Below are 17231 nucleotides of genomic sequence, written 5' to 3'. Positions count from 1 at the left end.
TTTTGCCATCATCAGCGCAAATAAAAAAAAAATTTTTTTTTTTTTTTTTTTTTTTTTGTCAACAATAACGTTTCTCGAATAACAGACTCATTTCTCTTCATCGTTCAAGTATATAATAATCGGTCGCTCCCTCGAGAGTTAGTATTTTATACTCGGTGCACAATGTGAATTTTTCGTTATTAGTTATCTGTTCACAACACACACAATTGCATCTGAGAAGATCATTTATAGATTGTTACTTCATATATAAATACGATCATAGATTACTTGTAATTCTTTTACAACGGTAATGTCGATATTATTATTATCATAGATGAGTTTGTTTCGTGGGCCCCGCTTCTCCTCTATCTATCGCAATAACGAAAGGCACAGGCACGCTTTAAGTTGCGGACATGCCTGTTTTTTTTAAATCTTTTTTTTTACGTCATTCGAGTTTCCGTATTTTCTGTTGTATTCAATGTGGATTCTCGTTTTCTTTTCATTTTTCGCATTATACACGCTTCGCGTTTTACATTAAATTATTTCACGTTATCATCATCATTATTATTATTATTATTGAATATTATTCGTGTATCAGTGCAGCGGCAACTGATCACGTTGCGTTACATCGTTATTATTTGTGTCTTTACGTTTTATATCCGGTATTAGATATCAAGAGTTCGATTTCTCTCAGAAAGAAAATCACATCTATCTTTACGTAAAAGCGTAAAGTGACATTTTACTCTCAAATTCGTATTTTGTCAGATTCAAGAAAGTCGGCTTCTAGTACGTGTTGTATGTATGTTGTATGTTTTGTGTATGTGTGTGTGTGTGTGTATAAGTGTATATATCGTTCGAGAACGAACGAATAATTGTCAATTTTCGAAATTTATTTTTTCGGAAAGGAATACTGTTTTTTTCTTTTTTTTTTTTCAGCGGTCGTACCTCGGTGCGTGTACCTTGCAAAGTAATCGCACGCTAATTGCGTTATGAGACTCGGATGATTTCGAAATCATATTACGTATGTATCACGTGAAACATATCGGTTTACAAACGCACACGCCAATTTCGATAGAAACTGCGTTAGAAGCGAACGCTGACGTTGATTTCACATCGCGTAAAATGGTCAAATTTCCACACATGCTCGGCGCACATTGAAGCTGACATTATTAGTTATATATAATTCATCTCTGTATTCATATATGTTATATATGCGTGTGTATATATATATAATCTTTCTCTCTCTTTTCCTGTCCCTACAAGCAACTCGGGAAACTGAGAGCTCCGGAAACATAGGAAAACGTGGGACTCGATTCTTTTTTCTTTTCGGCAAAATTTATCCACGGATGTCATTTCCTTAACATGCCATCTAAAGCACTTTCGTATTTCTCTCTCTCTTTCTCTTTCTCTCTCCCACAGGATCTTACTCATTTAACTACTCTCAGGCTCGTTAACTGTCATTTTACTCAAATTATATAAAGTTTCTCACAGTGTCCTAATGCATTTTACGCAATAACAAATCTACAAAAATATAACATTTTATCTTATCATTTCATTATATTACCTCAATAAATGGTTTTCTCTTTTTTTACTCGCTTTAATTACCTTCGCCCACATGTCTTGGACATGTGTTTTCGTCTCATCTCTTCGGTACTTATTTTAATAATCGTGTTCTGTCGTGCTGTCTTGTTATTTTGTTGTTATATATCTTTTCTACTGATAAAAGAAAACCCTTTCTTTCTCTCTCTCTCTCTCTCTTAAATTCCGATGATCTTTGGTAGAAAGTCTTTTAGACTATTCTACGCATAAATAGTATATTTTTTAACATAATCGCTTCCTATTCTCCGATGCGTGATAAGCACACACGCACCTGGATTCTGTATGTACATCATATATATCAATCACACTGTGTCACTTCTAAAAAGTAACTGTTCATATGTACAATTAAAGGAGGAACATTTCTTGAAATATGCTACACTAGACGTGCGCGCACGAAAAGATTTGTATTTTTTCAAATATAATATATAATTAATCCTCTCTTTTTCCTAAATCTTTTATTTAATACTTAATCTATGACGACAATAACATGTTTTTAATGTGTTATCAATTTTTTTTTTTTCAAACTTAAACATCAAAATTTCAACAAACAAGTATATTGCGAGAAGTCACGCGATAGAAAAATTAAACTAATATACGTTCCAATCAAATATGTGTTCGTATAAATTATTTAGAATCAACAACTTGTATTTCTCGCGTATTTAGCCATAATGTAGCATATTTTCTAAACAATATGAGGCATACCATAAGGGGGATCGCTCTTCTCAACAAACATTTTTTTATATTTAAGATAAGCCCTCACGATAAGCCTCAAGTCTGCTCTCAAGATAGAAACGCTATCGTATCTAAACCACAAATTTCGTCCGAAATACATTCATTCATACAATCTTTCATCGCAAATAAATATATGATCTAGGTTGCATACATGCGTGTACACACGTATGTAACGTGCGTTCGTAACGGCATAACATGCCACGTTTATGTACATCATTATCGTGGCTTCTTTCATTTTCTCTCTCTTTCTCCTTTTCTCTCTTATTCTGACATGCATGCTTTAATACGCACAATTTCTCTCATGTACTCGTAAGTACAATACATCCATGCATCATACACAGGCACAACTTACGTATAATATACTGCATATGCGTTGGAATCTTTTCTAATCTAAATAATATGTATATATATATCAATATATATTTTACCTATATGAAAAGCATCAGTCTCCATGTGCTAATGATTATCTCAGTACTCCATCTGGCATCGTTCTTATCTACAAAAGTCAGTAATCGTGTAATGTGTACAGCGTGTGTATATATGTGTAATCTGTGTACGCGTGTATCTACTTTCTTCGTTGATCAGATCGGACTACTGAGACACGTCACAGCGAGCATTTCATATAATACCGGAAAATATATATTTTCGTGTAAAAAAAATAATTCTTAAGAATTAAATACTTATAGCAGCTGACGATTTGTGTTCTTTGAGTAGTAAAATTAGCGCACGCGTAATCAGTCGAGTATAATGCGAGCAAAATTAGCTCGTTTTTCTTCCTTTTTTGTTTTAGTACAAGCACGATTTTTTTCTTTTCCTCTCATTTCTCTCTTTCTATCTTATACAGAATAGTACGTTTGGCAGTGAGGTCATCATGTCAAAAATGGGTAAAATCTTTACACCGTGTGTCGCGGACTATCGAGACACCATTTAAGTAAAGATCTCTCGTCTCTTATTAATATTTCAATATTTTTGGACCCATTCGAGCTTTTGTGCAAGTAACACTAAAGAAACAGACAGCTTTTAAATGATGTCATCAATGCTTCGAAAATCCCTTTCGTCTAAGAAATACTTATTAACGAATTAAATGCATAATTTTTAATTTTGAAAAATTAAAACTTTGTAATATATGTATATATAATATATTATATATATATTATATATATATATCTTTTTTACAAAGTTTTAATCTAAAAAAATAACACATAATTGCAAGTAAATATTGTGTAAATCATGACATTGCACCAATTTATCTGATAAACAATTCCTGATGATAATAGATTGTCTGAAAAATAAGGTAATGCTTTTTTCACAATTATGTGTAAAGCTGGCGATATACTATGCATCAAGATAAATATATAAACTATTCATTTCATCATCAAATTTAATAAATTTTTATGTATTTGCATATTCTGATATATAAATTAAGACTATAATAATTACAATTGTCGCTTGATGCTGTTAAAAATAATAGTTCTTAAATATCAACAAATCTAATATACGAAATATGATTCTCTCTTGACGGAATATAATGATATAAATATATATATGCATATATATGTATAATCGCACATAAATATTTATATAATAAACAGTTATGTGATGTATAAATAACACATTTGTATGTGCTTGTATTTATTTATATTTTATATTCCTCTCTAATAATAAATTTTACCTTATAAAACGTTATTTTTTATATTTTATAACGATATTTTATAGCATTAAATAACAATCTTAATTATCATTTTCAAATTCTATTCATTACATAATAAACAAAATTGGTAATAAAATAAAAATTTTCATTGTCAAATTGATAATGAAATGAATATTTATCAATAAACGCCGAAGTCGTAAATCGTGAACATAGATTGCGAGTGAGAATCCATACTGATGAATCATGAATCTCCGCAAACCATTACGAATTACGAATGGCGAATACGCGCATAGTCTGACGTCAGCTTAATAATATATAGATCTTCCTGTATTTTTTCGATTACATTTTGATAATAATATTATCAAGAATGAAAAATTTCCGCATAACAATTTCAGAAGTGGATATTCAAGTGTTACTAATGCACAATCGCTCATAGAACATATACGTAGATTGTTAGCAGTCTTGAGTCATGGTCGGGAAGTAGTTACAGTTTTCTTGAAATTTTCTCTTTGTACGTCGGTAGCATCTAGCTTTCCGTGGCGACCGGAGTGACCAGCGGTGCATCGCCTTGTCCCTTTTCCATTCCTTTACCACCATTTTCCACTGCGTCATCAAACTGACCTGGTACCGACGATGCATCTTTTGTCAATAATGCACGAGCTGCATCGTCGCTTTCAATTTCGCTGAAATAAAGAATGTGATGCTGTAAAATATTGTAATGTAATGCTGTAAATAACATAATTATATAATGTAATTCTTTATATATAATTTGATTAATAAAATATTAGGTATGATTAAGAAAATCGAGGAATGTATAAATATATATTATTAAGTTAAAAATGCCGAGTTTTGTGCAAAACTGAATGAGAAAATAAACGTCTTATGTTTGCATCATTGCGCCGGAATGCGAAGATGAATCTTTAATTTTTAGATACGCGTTAGGCAGAGAGAAACTTAAGATATTTACTTATAATCTGTGATTTCATCGGCGATGGTACCACGGTTTCTGCCGTCTTTCTTCTCGGTAGTTTTCTTAATAGCAGTCTTCTTCTTGCCAGTTACCTAAAATATCGATAAACATCTAAATGCATTCATCCGTAAAATAAAATGTTTTATTAGGACATATGCAGACGAACGCGGAAAGATAATAATTCATAAGGTTTAATGGTATCTCAGTAATAAGAGCAGATGCAAGAGAAAATTAAGATTCTTATTCATTTGCGCCCGATATTTCTCTCGCCTTATATATGCCCATAATAGATTTCAGAAGTAATATCGCCTGAAGCAGTTATGTTTCGATCGCGAATGTTTATTCGCGTAGCAAGTTATCAGTTGTATGTATGCTAAATATTATCGATTTAAAAAAATGTCGCGAGCAAAGGGTCTTTCGAGTTTTCACGTTGCCCGACATATTCATCTCGCTTATATATACCTACAAGATCTTTTTACCTTCATTTGAGTCTTCTTTCCACGTCCAGCAATCGGGGCGCGATTGGTACCGCGTGTCTGAAAGGTCGGTCGATTTATCGGATTGAATCCACGGGGAAGACCGTACTTAAGCCCACCAATAGAAGTTACCTGCAACAAAATCGTGACCTAAATTGTGACACGCGCGAATTTTTTTGTATATGTTATTAAACATGCGAATGGAAAGGGAAAAAGAAAATTACGATCATATAAATTGTAATTCTTTTACAATTGGCGCAATTCATGTCACAGATAAGTGGTGGACTCTATTTGCGAGATATATATATAGAATAAATTCGTGATCTTCGATGTTTACATTTACATTCACACGAGTAATCAATAATTACAACAAAATTTTCACTTTGTTGTATAACTTTTTCTTGTGCAAAACTTGTATCTCTCTGTTAAACTCTTTTGAGCCTATGATTAATGATGATTTTAATAATAGCATTTATAAACTATCATATTTTTCATATTGATGGGAGAGTTTACAATATAATATTGAATAATTATATTATAATTATATACATAAAGCTAATAAATTATAAACAATTAATAAAAAGAAATATTTACAAGATAAATATGATATTTCTCGAGTAAATAGGGAATTTTTTGGAAATAAATGTATGATTTCATCTAACATATGATTCTCTTTTTATATCAAGCGACGCGGTAGCGTCACGACGCCAAGTATATAAAAAAAACATATAACTATGTATAATTTATATAAATTATTTCGCACACACACATACATTGCTTGTGACTCAGCTATTACATACTTCACATTCAATCGAGCTATTCAAATAAAACTTAAAATAAGGAACACAAGTTAAAATATTCCGAATTAAAATATATAAACACCTTTATTTTATAACAGTGTCCATACTACATACAAAAAACATGCAAATGCGATAATACAAGATTGCAAAGCTATAAAAAGAAAATATCGTACAAATGTCAAAACACTTGCATTCATAAAACGTTCTAATGGAGTAAGGGAATAGCATGCATAAAATTGCATAGTATACGATAAATGTAATTATCCTCCATCGCTTAATATATAAATTCTCGGATACTGGCTTTTCATGTGATTTTATTTTTTTTATTTTTTTTTTTTTTTTTTTTTTTTTTAATTCATTTCCACCTGATCGAACGCGTCTATACATATAAAAATTATATATAAGTATATGTATAAAAACTACATAAAATGTATAATGTTACTAATTCTGCGTTAAATCGGTATTACGTGATGTCCCTCCTAAATGCACGTCGGCGACGTTAAATAGTGAAAGCGGATCGAGACTATTCAATATCTCGAACGTTCCCCTAAAATCTGTTGAGAATATCGTCATCGTGTGCTCCTTAGATTCCATATACACGCAACGATACGGAACTATATAGATTATGAAATCGCAAACACGCATATAGCCTATTGTGTGTCAGCTCCATTATATCTTACCTGTGGTGGAATTCGTCCTCGAGGATGCCCCTGCAATGGTTGCGGCATGGGTCGACCAGGCTGCCCATAATTTGGACCCCACTGGCCCACCACAACTCCGGCGATCTCAAAAGATATATATATAATCTATTATAATTGTATTATATATATATATATATATATATATAATACAAATATAATAGATTAAAATAATTTTAATCGACATTTACCTCAAAACACAAGCCATGACCAATAGATGTTGCGGAACGTATGAGGTATTTAATATGAGAGGAGTATCTGACCTCATGCAAGTTAGGAATCCCCTAAGTCTACGCCGCTTATCATCTATAACTGTGCTAAAGAACAGGAAATTTTGTCAGTTTACAGAAAATTTAAACAGATTAATTTACAACATATACCTATGTACAATTGAATTAAAAATTAAAAATTTATTTGGTTTAATTGAATAGAGATAAATTGCTTACCCAAACCATAAACGTTGTATTGTAGGAACACCCCAACCGATCTGCTCCGCTTTCACCAATTCTGGAGTTTGATATGGGTTGGACTTGGACCATACCCATTCCTTTATTATCACTTCTGGGACTTCGACTTTCTCACTGTCTAGTGAGCACAAATTCGCGCAGAATTAGGATGGATTTAATACAAAAAACAAATCTTCATAATATTGGCAAAATTAATGTATGATACTTACCACCCTTTTCTTTACTCTTTGTAGCTAGATACATTCGATGATGAAGATTGAACAAAATCGCATACACCATTTGTCGAATTGGTCTATAAATCACATGAATGGAAGGAAATTCGCGATGATTCTCATCCTCCAGAAGGACCGGCAATTTGATCTCGCCGGCAATGAGAATTTGATAGATGTACGGCGACATCAGTCCTTTTTGGTGACGCTCCGAAGCGGTACGCATGACCTCCGGCGATGTGACGGGAATATTGGGCGTTTTTTCCGGCTGTTTCGCAGAATCGGCCGTGGCGTGGGACGGTGACGTTGCGGAGGAACTGCTACTCGAACTCGATGAGCTTATCAAGAGATTGTGAGTACCGTTGATTGCGTGTCCATCACCTATTTTAAATATTCCGGATGTTTAGTTGTAGAGAATAAACCGCCGATAAAACGCCAAGCACATCATTGCATTTATAACATTTGTTTTGCCAACATACTTTGTTCCTCCTCCGTGCGTATGGCGTCTCTATCAGAATCTCCATGACCCTGAAGTCCAGGTGGATCGATCACAATTTGCGGCGCTGCTTTGGCATTAGCGGTTGCCTGTTTGTATGCATTCAAACTCTCGCGTTCGCTCTCCAGAGTTTCAGATGCGAATCTCGATGTCTCCAAATTGGAATCTCCTTCCGAGGCTGACGGCGTGTCTGACAGATTCGACTGAGTCTGTGAGCTCGACTTGGAATCTAGTTTATGAACTGAAAACAAAAAAAAGATCAATATAGAAATATATTTATATTATAATATTATACTATAATATCGAGACTTTATAATACACACATACTATATACCATCTACTTTTACTTTTAGTTTTTATTTTCAATATATAATGAAACGCCTTCCCTTCCCTTAAAACATTTTATAATGCTTGAAAAAAAATTTTAAAGAAAATTTTAGCAACACAGAAATTATCTAGTTTTTTACAAACGATAATCGTACATTGAAAACTTTTCTTTTTCACATTATCTTACCTTTTGTTGGTTTCACAGGCTTATAGTGTAGAAATCCCTCTTTTGTTCCATTCAAATAGTACTGAACAGACTGTCTCAATTTAGAACACCTTGGATCCGAGGTAGAACCAAAGACTTTTTGCGAAACTACATCCAACTCCACGGACGAAAGTTCCCTGACGAAGTTTGCAATCGTCTTGATCATCTGTTCGACGCTCGTCTTGTTTAACACATTGGTGCTAATATTATGATTCTTGTAGAAATCGGCCAAATCGCTTTCAGTCAATATGTAATTGCCAAGTAAAGCTGCTAATATACATAGCCTGTCGGATGGTATGTTGAGGGCTTTAGTGAATTCGGAGAGCATATATTCTTTTGTGTCAAGAGAACCCTGTTGTAAAGAAAGAGAAATTTGTTATACACTTGTAAATTAATGTTGTAAAAAATATAATATTGAATATATTACATTATTAAAAGTATTTATACCTTGTATGTCAGTTTCAATTGTTCAGATGAGAAGTATCGTGGAGGATCAAATGCAGCGTATTCCGCATCATCAGCTATCAGCCCATTGTAATTGTTCTCACGACAATATGCAATGACTTCCTGGTGATGGTCGTCCATGCTACACAACTGTCAAAATATATTAATATCAGAGATTCAGAGATTTACCCAGTCTTTAATAATTTTCAAACTTATTGTAAATACATAATATACATATTTTGTTATATTTTAATCCAAATTTGAGAAATGCATAATAAACAATTATAAGTTCAAAACTATGATAAAAGAATATAGACGTTTGTCAACTTACAACTGTGACGTTCAGATGCCTAAGAGCCATACGTAAACTTGTCCTTAAACATACAGGTGGAGTCCACCAGATTTTCGGCGGCGGCGTACCTTTCGTTGTTATGTGTTTCAGGACCTTGATATTTCAGTACATTATTTTCATAAATCTCAATCCATATCCATTTTATCCAAAAGTATAACTGTATGAGAAACTTACATTGTTAACTTTAGCACGCATTTGCAATTGATGTTGTACCCAATCCGCTCGCCGAAGAGGTTCAAAACACCCATTAAAGAATACAGCTATTTCTAGTCCTGACATCTCCATCGCTTGTATAAGAACTGCAAGAAACTGGAGCATGCGGTTCCATTGTCCGCCGCAAGCCCAATCTGCGAATTGTAAAGCCACATTATGTTAATTTAATATAAATAAAATATAATCTGTTGATTAAAGACAGATAATCAATCCAAACATCACTGTATGTATATATATTAATTTGTCTATAAGAATTTTTTACAAAATACATTATTTTATAATCTACCTGAGAAGAATCCACCGTATAATCGATCCAAGCAGCATTCTCCATCAAGAACTAGTCTCAATTTACCAAAGTTATGCAACTGTTGTCCCTTAATTACACGATTACGTTGTGACTTTTGCGCAAACACACGCGCAATCTTCAACAAATCTATAGGCACGGATCCTCCTTGCACACAATTGCTATCCAGGAAAGTTTGCAAGTCTTGAATGCCCATTTTTTCAATAATGAAAGAACTCCTGAGTTGCGCTCCGCAGTCACGAATCTCCACACCTTAATTTTTAATTATTATACTTTACACGAAGGGTGTCGCTGTCTTCCTGGATCGTTTATCTCTGCGTTGCAAGACCAGCAATGCGTTCCCTTCTTTTTTTTTTTTTTTCTTTTACGTCGGTATGTTTTATCAGAATCTCCATGACCCTGAAGTCCAGGTGGATCGATCACAATTTGCGGCGCTGCTTTGGCATTAGCGGTTGCCTGTTTGTATGCATTCAAACTCTCGCGTTCGCTCTCCAGAGTTTCAGATGCGAATCTCGATGTCTCCAAATTGGAATCTCCTTCCGAGGCTGACGGCGTGTCTGACAGATTCGACTGAGTCTGTGAGCTCGACTTGGAATCTAGTTTATGAACTGAAAACAAAAAAAAGATCAATATAGAAATATATTCTTCCTGGATCGTTTATCTCTGCGTTGCAAGACCAGCAATGCGTTCCCTTCTTTTTTTTTTTTTTTCTTTTACGTCGGTATGTTTTTGAAGTATATATATGTGTGTGTGTGTGTTTGTTTTAATATCTGAAGAAACCTAATTCCAATTTCAAAAGCTTCAATCTGCAAAGAAGGAAAGAAAGCCAGCATGAACTTTACATCAATACATTATCATCAACGTCGATACGATCTGTCAGTGTCACGAATTACTCCGATTCTTTCGCGCCCGTGCAAGCACGCGTTGTCGATATTCTCGCCCAGATATACGAAGAAGAAGAAGAAGAAGAAGAAGAAGAAGAAGAAAAAGAAAAAAAAAAAAAAAAGAAAAAAAGAAAAGGGGAGAACAATCGAGGTTTGACTGTCCACAAGCGCCCCTTCGTCTCTCCCCCTATCCCGCAAACGGGACAAGCCAAGAATTTGCCCAGCAGGTCGAGCGCGGAGTACGCGCCGACGAGGATAATCGAATCGTCGGAATCTCGAGGGACGTACGAGCGACCGACGCCATTTACTTTGTTTATACGCGTGTCCGGGTGTCGGGATGGCGTGCGACTGCGACGTTTCTCCGTTCGACTGCCGGCTGATTCATGCGACCGGTCAACTAGGCCTCGATCGAGGCGGAGTTCTCGCCGAAACGGAAAATACGCGACGAATCCCGCAAAGGAATCCCCCCAAGCGATCTGTGATTTATAGACGAAGAGAGCGATTCGTTCGTGGTGGCCGATCCGTGTCCCAGCGGTCGGCGACCGTCGGTATCGGGTTAGGTGCAATCTGAAGAAGAGACTCTCCGCCCCCCCCCCCCTCCCCCCGCTAACCCGGAAGGACTCGACCGGGGCGTGCGTTCGCGCGGATTCGCGACCACGAAACCACATACGAGCGTATCCGCGCGAGCCGCCGCTAACGTGACATCGTTACTTACGTTAAATTAGCGATAATCATCGTGGCCCCAAAGAAACACAAAACACACGGGCTTTCGGAGTTGGATGACGTCGAATCGAAAACGGAAATGAGCACCCTGGTCCCTGCTGCTGGTCCCCACAAGCGCGCACGACCGACGACCGCCCAGAGGCCACGCTATTGGCCAACCAGTGGCGTCTCCTCAACAATGGTGGCCGGAACTACGCGACGCGTCGTTGTTTCAAAATTCGCCGGCATATGTATGCATGTAGGCATGAAACAGTCACGGTATATATTTGTATTGTATGCGTGTGTGTTTGGATTTCTCGAGAAATTATTAAAATCATCGATCTGTTTGAGATTATCCGAATGTTATTGATTAGATAGAATAAATGGTAGACAAATTCTAGCGTGGACATTTTATTACCGGTAACAATGGCACTTAATAATTTTTTTAAAGTAATATATATATATTTATGGATACAAAATACATTTCTTTTGGAAATTTCATCAACTAATGCAAATTTATGTAATTCTCGATCAAAGTTGAAAATCTGTACTCGATTAAATTTTTGATAAATATTAGACCTCTCGAAAAAATCCAAGGAATAATCATAACTTTGCTTTTAATAATAATGCATAGAAAAAGTTTTATTATTTCTTTCATTCTTTTAAACATGTAAATAATTGGCATGTTTTACTTCTCGTTAGTGTGCATTTAATGCTATCTTTTCTTGCACTATTTGCGAACTTGTAATTGTTAAATCGTAAATGTTAACGAATAACATTTGTCTTTCACTGATCATTCTCAAGATCTTTATCCTTATCTCAGGATTTGAAGATGGATATGATATACAAACTGTGATGTCGCATCAATATAGTATATAGATATATATCATTTTAATATAATTTGCATAATATCTCATGTACAAATACATTCACACATACATCACAAACATACCATACGTCAGTAACGCTCAGTCAGTGCTCTTTTCACGTTACTTTAAAAGTTTATGTATGGAAGATCAAATGAAAGTAATAAATTAAACCACTTTAAAATATACAATTTTTCGTTGATATCGATGACAGAGATATGATTCAACAAAAACAAAAAAGTATGTATATCGCGATTAACGGCGTTTTGTACAAAAAAAAAAAAAAAATTTTTGATACATTACGTCTCTTGCACATTTTGACAACGATGATAGCTACGGAAATTTTCCAGGATACCAGATTGAATTAACATACTTATCAAATGTTGTATATATCTAAATTGTTTATAGACTGGCGACGCGAAAGAGGTCGCATCCTCGAGGAAACTTGGGGTAACTATACATTGTATAGCTACGTTTCTAAAATATTAAGTCTTTCAAATATCGCTTTCATATGTAGCGCTCTCTTATTATTACAATTCTTCGTGCAATTCGTTTTTCTCATCATCGGCATCGATGTTGTCCGACTTCTCGGCGTCGTTGCTCGCCGTTTCTTCCTCCTGCGCCTCTTCCTCTTCAGGTACTTCGTCGAGGGAGATGCCAAGGCTCTTTCTCATCAGCTGCTCCACGCTATCCGCGAAGCTGACGGTATCCCGTAGCATGTAGCCCGATCGCAAGGTTGCTGTACGGAACATCATCATCGCGGTGTCTTTCGCCGTCAGATCGGATATGTCAACCTCGATTCGGCGCAACAGTTCTCTGATGAGTGGATGCCTCGGGTTGATTTCCAGAGTCTTCTTCTGGTTCAGGTAGTAGGCCTTCTGTGGATCGTCAGCTTTCTGATGTGCGTTCGAGATAGCCAGTCGCTCCATATTACCGGTCCAGCCAAACATGCTAGCGACCAGGACGCAGGGCGAGTCAGTTAGACGCTCAGATACTTGCACTATGTTGACGTAATGATCCTTTAGAAGGTCGGTCAGCCACTTGGTCAAGGGTTCAAACGTTGTTTTAAGCTGCTCCATTCGTTCTTTTGCCTTTTCGCCCTCGTCGAGCGTGAATCCCTCCTTCGCCACGTTTTGGAACTTCTTACCTTCAAACTCGGGCAAGCCCGAAATCGCGTACTCGTCCACCGCCTCGGTCAGATACAATACCTCGTAGCCCTTTTTGCTCAGTCGCTCGACAAACGGCGATTTCTGCACCTCTTCCTCAGATGCCCCGGCGACATAATAGATGTATTGCTGATTGGGCTTCATGCGGGATACATAATCGGCTAGGAAAGTCAACTCTTTCTGCGTGGACGATTGGAACTGCAGAAGTTTGGACAGTCTCGCGCGATTCTGCGCGTCCTCGATCACGCCCAGCTTGATGTTCGTGCTGTACTCTTTCCAGAATTTCTGGAAATCCTCTTTGTCGAGCTTTTTAATCATGTCCAACACTTTCCTGATGAGTTTTTTCTTGATGACCTTGATCAACTTATGTTGTTGAAGATTCTCACGCGAAACATTAAGCGGTAGATCGTCGCTATCCACAATACCACGAATGAAGGACAAGTAATTCGGCATCATGTCGGTGAATTTGTCAGTGATGAAGACACGTCTGACGTATAGCTTGATGTTATCGGACTTGGTGCCGTAACGATTGAAGCTGTCGCTTGGTTGGACCTTCGGGATGAATAGAACGGATTTGAATGTGACCTCGCCCTCCGCGACAAAGTGTATCTTTGCCAGAGGTTCCTGATTGTCCTTGGTGAGCGTCTTATAAAACTCGTTGTATTCTTTCTCTTCGACCTCGCTTGGTTTCAACGTCCAGATTGGCTTCGAGTCGTTCAACAATTCCCAGTCCCATACAGTCTTTTCCACTTTTTTGGGCTTCTTCTCATCCGTATCTTCCTCCACCTTTGCGTCATCTTCGTCGGTCTTGTCTTCGATAGCATCATCCTCTTTGGATTTATCCTCCTCCACATCTTCCGCGTCGACCTGCATGACTTTGCTATTCCACAAGTATATAGGGAAATTGATGAACTGCGAGTATTTCTTCACCAAGTTCCTTATCGTATCTGGTTCTAGGAAGTCCGATGCTTCTTCCTTCAAATGTAAGCTATAAGATAAAGAATGGAATTATTTTCATGATATAAATAGAAATTGAAATGTGTGTATGTATGTATGTGTGTGTGTGTGTGTGTGTGTGTGTGTATCACGAAATGGTGTTATGTTCTTATTACAAAACTTTTAAATTTTACAATTTGTTTAAAAATGTGATCTTTCGAATAGATTGTACGTACCTAATAGTCGTCCCTCTCTTTAAAGTATCTCCGCGCGGATCTTCCACAATGCTATAATTACTACTGTCAGACTCCCATATGTATTGCTTGTCATCATTGTGCTTGGTGGTAACAACAACGACATTCGCAACCAAATATGCGGAATAAAAGCCCACACCAAACTGACCAATCATATCGTTCATATCCTGAGAGCTTGAAACATCTTGCATTTTTCCCAAGAATTCTGCCGTACCAGACTTTGCAATGGTTCCAAGGTTGTTCACCAGATCTTGCTTTGTCATGCCGATACCAGAATCCATTATATGCAATATTTTGTTTTCCTTGTCAGCTTTTATTCTGATAGCCAATTCATTGTTTGTATCCAGAACATTTTTATCGGTAAGAGACAACAGCCTGATTTTGTCAAGAGCATCAGATGCATTTGAGATCAATTCCCTGAGATAGATCTCCTTGTTGCGATAGAGAGAATTGATAATGAGTTTCATCATGCGATTGACCTCAGTTTGAAACGCAAATTTCTCAGACTTTTCCCTCAATTCCTTTATCTGAGCTGTATTTAAACCATCAATCTTTATCGCTTCTTCTTCTCTTTGTACTGTTTCATGATCTGCAATAAAATATAAATTCCTATATCAAGTACAATCGTTTATTTATAAATAAGCTCAAGATAAAAAAAGTTAGACTTGTGAAAAAAATTATTCCTATATATAAATAAAATAAATAAGATTTTTTACATTCTAATCTACGACAGATCTTTTTGTGTTGAGTTAAACCATAATAAATGTAAATTATATGTATCAGAGGGTTTGCAAAAGCTACGGAGCAAAATTTACCACAATATTTGAATAATCGCTATCGTTAAACGGACTCCTCCCACCTGTTACAATATTTCTCGCGCAGAAGGACAATAACATAAGAAATCAAACTGAAGCAATGTGTACCTGTTCGTGATGCCTCGCGGCTGGCGCCGAGATCGTTCTCCACGGTACCGACATCCTCGTCGACTTCATCCTCGGCCCGAACGAATCCTAAAGGACAAATATAAACGCGTGTATAATAGTCGCGATTCTCCCACAGGGAAACAAGAGAATTGATCTCATCGGAGTATCTCCGACTTACCCGCTAGCAGGAATAGTCCCGCGATGAGTATGAGAAATTTCTTCATCGAGTTGTCGCGACGTAAATCTTCAACGAGAGAAAAGAAAAAAGATTTTCTCAACGAACTCGGGAATTATTCCGACACCTTGACACTTCGCTGTTTTTTCACCGACTGTCGCGAAACTGTCGCGACGGCGACGGGATATACGGGTCGCCGGCCAGGCGATCGGCCAATCGCGATCGACCACGCAGCAAGCGCCAGCGAATGGCGAGCGTGCCGGGTGGCAGCTCCGTCCAAATGGCATCGTGCGATTGGTCCCCGTATCATCGCCCACGTCTCTTATTCCCGCTGTTCTAGAAGATTCATTTCACAGCGTCGGGAACGCCGGATGAATTATCGGAAATCGAATCATCGGCAATTCTATAGATAAATTTCCCTTCTTCCGTCCCCTTCGATTATAATTCGCATACAAAATGGTAGCGGTTGAAGTTATGTTATCAATTTCCAGACACATGACTTTTGTTGCGAACGATCTACTCTGTATTACCGATGTTTGCCATGTTTATCGCGATGTCAGAATGATATAAAATATATTCAGATTGTTGTAAAAAAAAGCAATAAAATAGTTAACAATGACAAATTATATATGGGCGATTTCTCTCAATAAAATGTCGATGACAATTGATGCGAAACATTTAGTTCGGTAAAACAGATATATCTTATTATCAACTGTCGCTAAGTAAAAAAATTACTATGGGATAAGGGGCCATTTTTTCCTTGTTTGTTGATAACGATCATTTAGCGCAAAAATATATTTGATAAAATAGATGTCTTGTTGATCTCTTAACTTTTACTTCGAAAGCCGGCATAGATGTGTGATAATATTATACCGATGCTTTGGTGTGATATTTATTATAATTATACTTTTTATTTCTTTGCAAAAAAGAGCAGCGAAACTATAAAAATAAAAAGATTCATCATCTTTGTTGCAAATCTATTGCCTGAGTATTATCCTATATTTGATAAGAAAAAATTACCGTTATCTCTGCTTGTAGTCTATTATTTACAATCAGTATCCAGAGTTTATTTTGTCAATATTGCTCTCCTTCAAGAGATCGCTATATATTTTAAAATATGAAGCCGTGTCGTATTATTCGAGCATGCGTCTCATTGTAACGTCAACCGTGACTCTGCTTGGCCACGTGTGTTATTGTTATTTCATCGTCATACTACAAGTCGCTAATTATCGGCCTGCGATTGCGCGACAGTAAATGCAAATGCGAGGGTTCAAGAACGCGAAACGTGTAATATACATATACGCGTGTATGTAAGAGTAACATTAAGCAACTATATTACCACCACACTGTGTGCGCATCCGACTTTAGACAGAGCCGATCAAATATGTACGGTAATTTATCTA

General features: G+C 36.5%; 2 protein-coding genes and 1 long non-coding RNA gene across 3 annotated transcripts; all 3 read right to left on the bottom strand.

Annotated features, from left to right (window-relative positions):
* Positions 1-32: 32 nt before the first annotated feature.
* On the bottom strand, positions 33-10297 carry LOC115238665 (constitutive coactivator of PPAR-gamma-like protein 1 homolog). Its single transcript, XM_029812675.1, has 13 exons — positions 9905-10297; positions 9580-9752; positions 9385-9498; positions 9057-9203; positions 8592-8961; positions 8061-8318; positions 7582-7962; positions 7352-7490; positions 7097-7222; positions 6888-6999; positions 5411-5539; positions 4929-5023; positions 33-4644 (listed from the first exon to the last, which is right to left on the bottom strand). Exons 1-13 carry the CDS (start codon positions 10116-10118, stop codon positions 4488-4490), a joined length of 2415 nt encoding a protein of 804 aa, XP_029668535.1. The 5' UTR covers positions 10119-10297; the 3' UTR covers positions 33-4487.
* A 320-nt stretch (positions 10298-10617) lies between these two features.
* On the bottom strand, positions 10618-11401 carry LOC115238648. Its single transcript, XR_003884521.1, has 2 exons — positions 11115-11401; positions 10618-10728 (listed from the first exon to the last, which is right to left on the bottom strand). It is a non-coding gene; the product is annotated as an uncharacterized LOC115238648 (long non-coding RNA).
* A 728-nt stretch (positions 11402-12129) lies between these two features.
* Positions 12130-16005, bottom strand: LOC115238643 (endoplasmin). The gene is made up of 4 exons (XM_029812635.1): positions 15832-16005; positions 15654-15740; positions 14713-15319; positions 12130-14528 (listed from the first exon to the last, which is right to left on the bottom strand). The coding sequence occupies exons 1-4, from the start codon at positions 15875-15877 to the stop codon at positions 12905-12907; spliced, it is 2364 nt and encodes a 787-aa protein (XP_029668495.1). The 5' UTR covers positions 15878-16005; the 3' UTR covers positions 12130-12904.
* Between the last annotated feature and the right edge of the window lie 1226 nt (positions 16006-17231).

Source organism: Formica exsecta, unplaced genomic scaffold (assembly GCF_003651465.1).
Source record: "Formica exsecta isolate Colony F162 unplaced genomic scaffold, ASM365146v1 scaffold353, whole genome shotgun sequence".
NCBI lineage: Eukaryota > Metazoa > Arthropoda > Insecta > Hymenoptera > Formicidae > Formica > Formica exsecta.
Note: the sequence above shows the minus strand (reverse complement) of the source record. Positions and strands in the feature narration are given on the sequence as shown.

What these genes read in the sequence shown, in the direction of transcription:
- LOC115238665 (XM_029812675.1), bottom strand. Translation starts at nt 10,118, where the DNA reads ATGGGCATTCAAGACTTGCAAACTTTCCTGGATAGCAATTGTGTGCAA. An exon ending in TGCGTGCTAAAGTTAACAAT is followed by an intron (nt 9,499 to 9,579) that starts GTAAGTTTCTCA and finishes TGAAATATCAAG; the next exon opens with GTCCTGAAACACATAACAAC. An exon ending in ATACAACGTTTATGGTTTGG is followed by an intron (nt 7,223 to 7,351) that starts GTAAGCAATTTA and finishes CCTGTTCTTTAG; the next exon opens with CACAGTTATAGATGATAAGC.
- LOC115238643 (XM_029812635.1), bottom strand. Translation starts at nt 15,877, where the DNA reads ATGAAGAAATTTCTCATACTCATCGCGGGACTATTCCTGCTAGCGG. An exon ending in GGGACTATTCCTGCTAGCGG is followed by an intron (nt 15,741 to 15,831) that starts GTAAGTCGGAGA and finishes TTTGTCCTTTAG; the next exon opens with GATTCGTTCGGGCCGAGGAT. An exon ending in AAGAGAGGGACGACTATTAG is followed by an intron (nt 14,529 to 14,712) that starts GTACGTACAATC and finishes TTTATCTTATAG; the next exon opens with CTTACATTTGAAGGAAGAAG.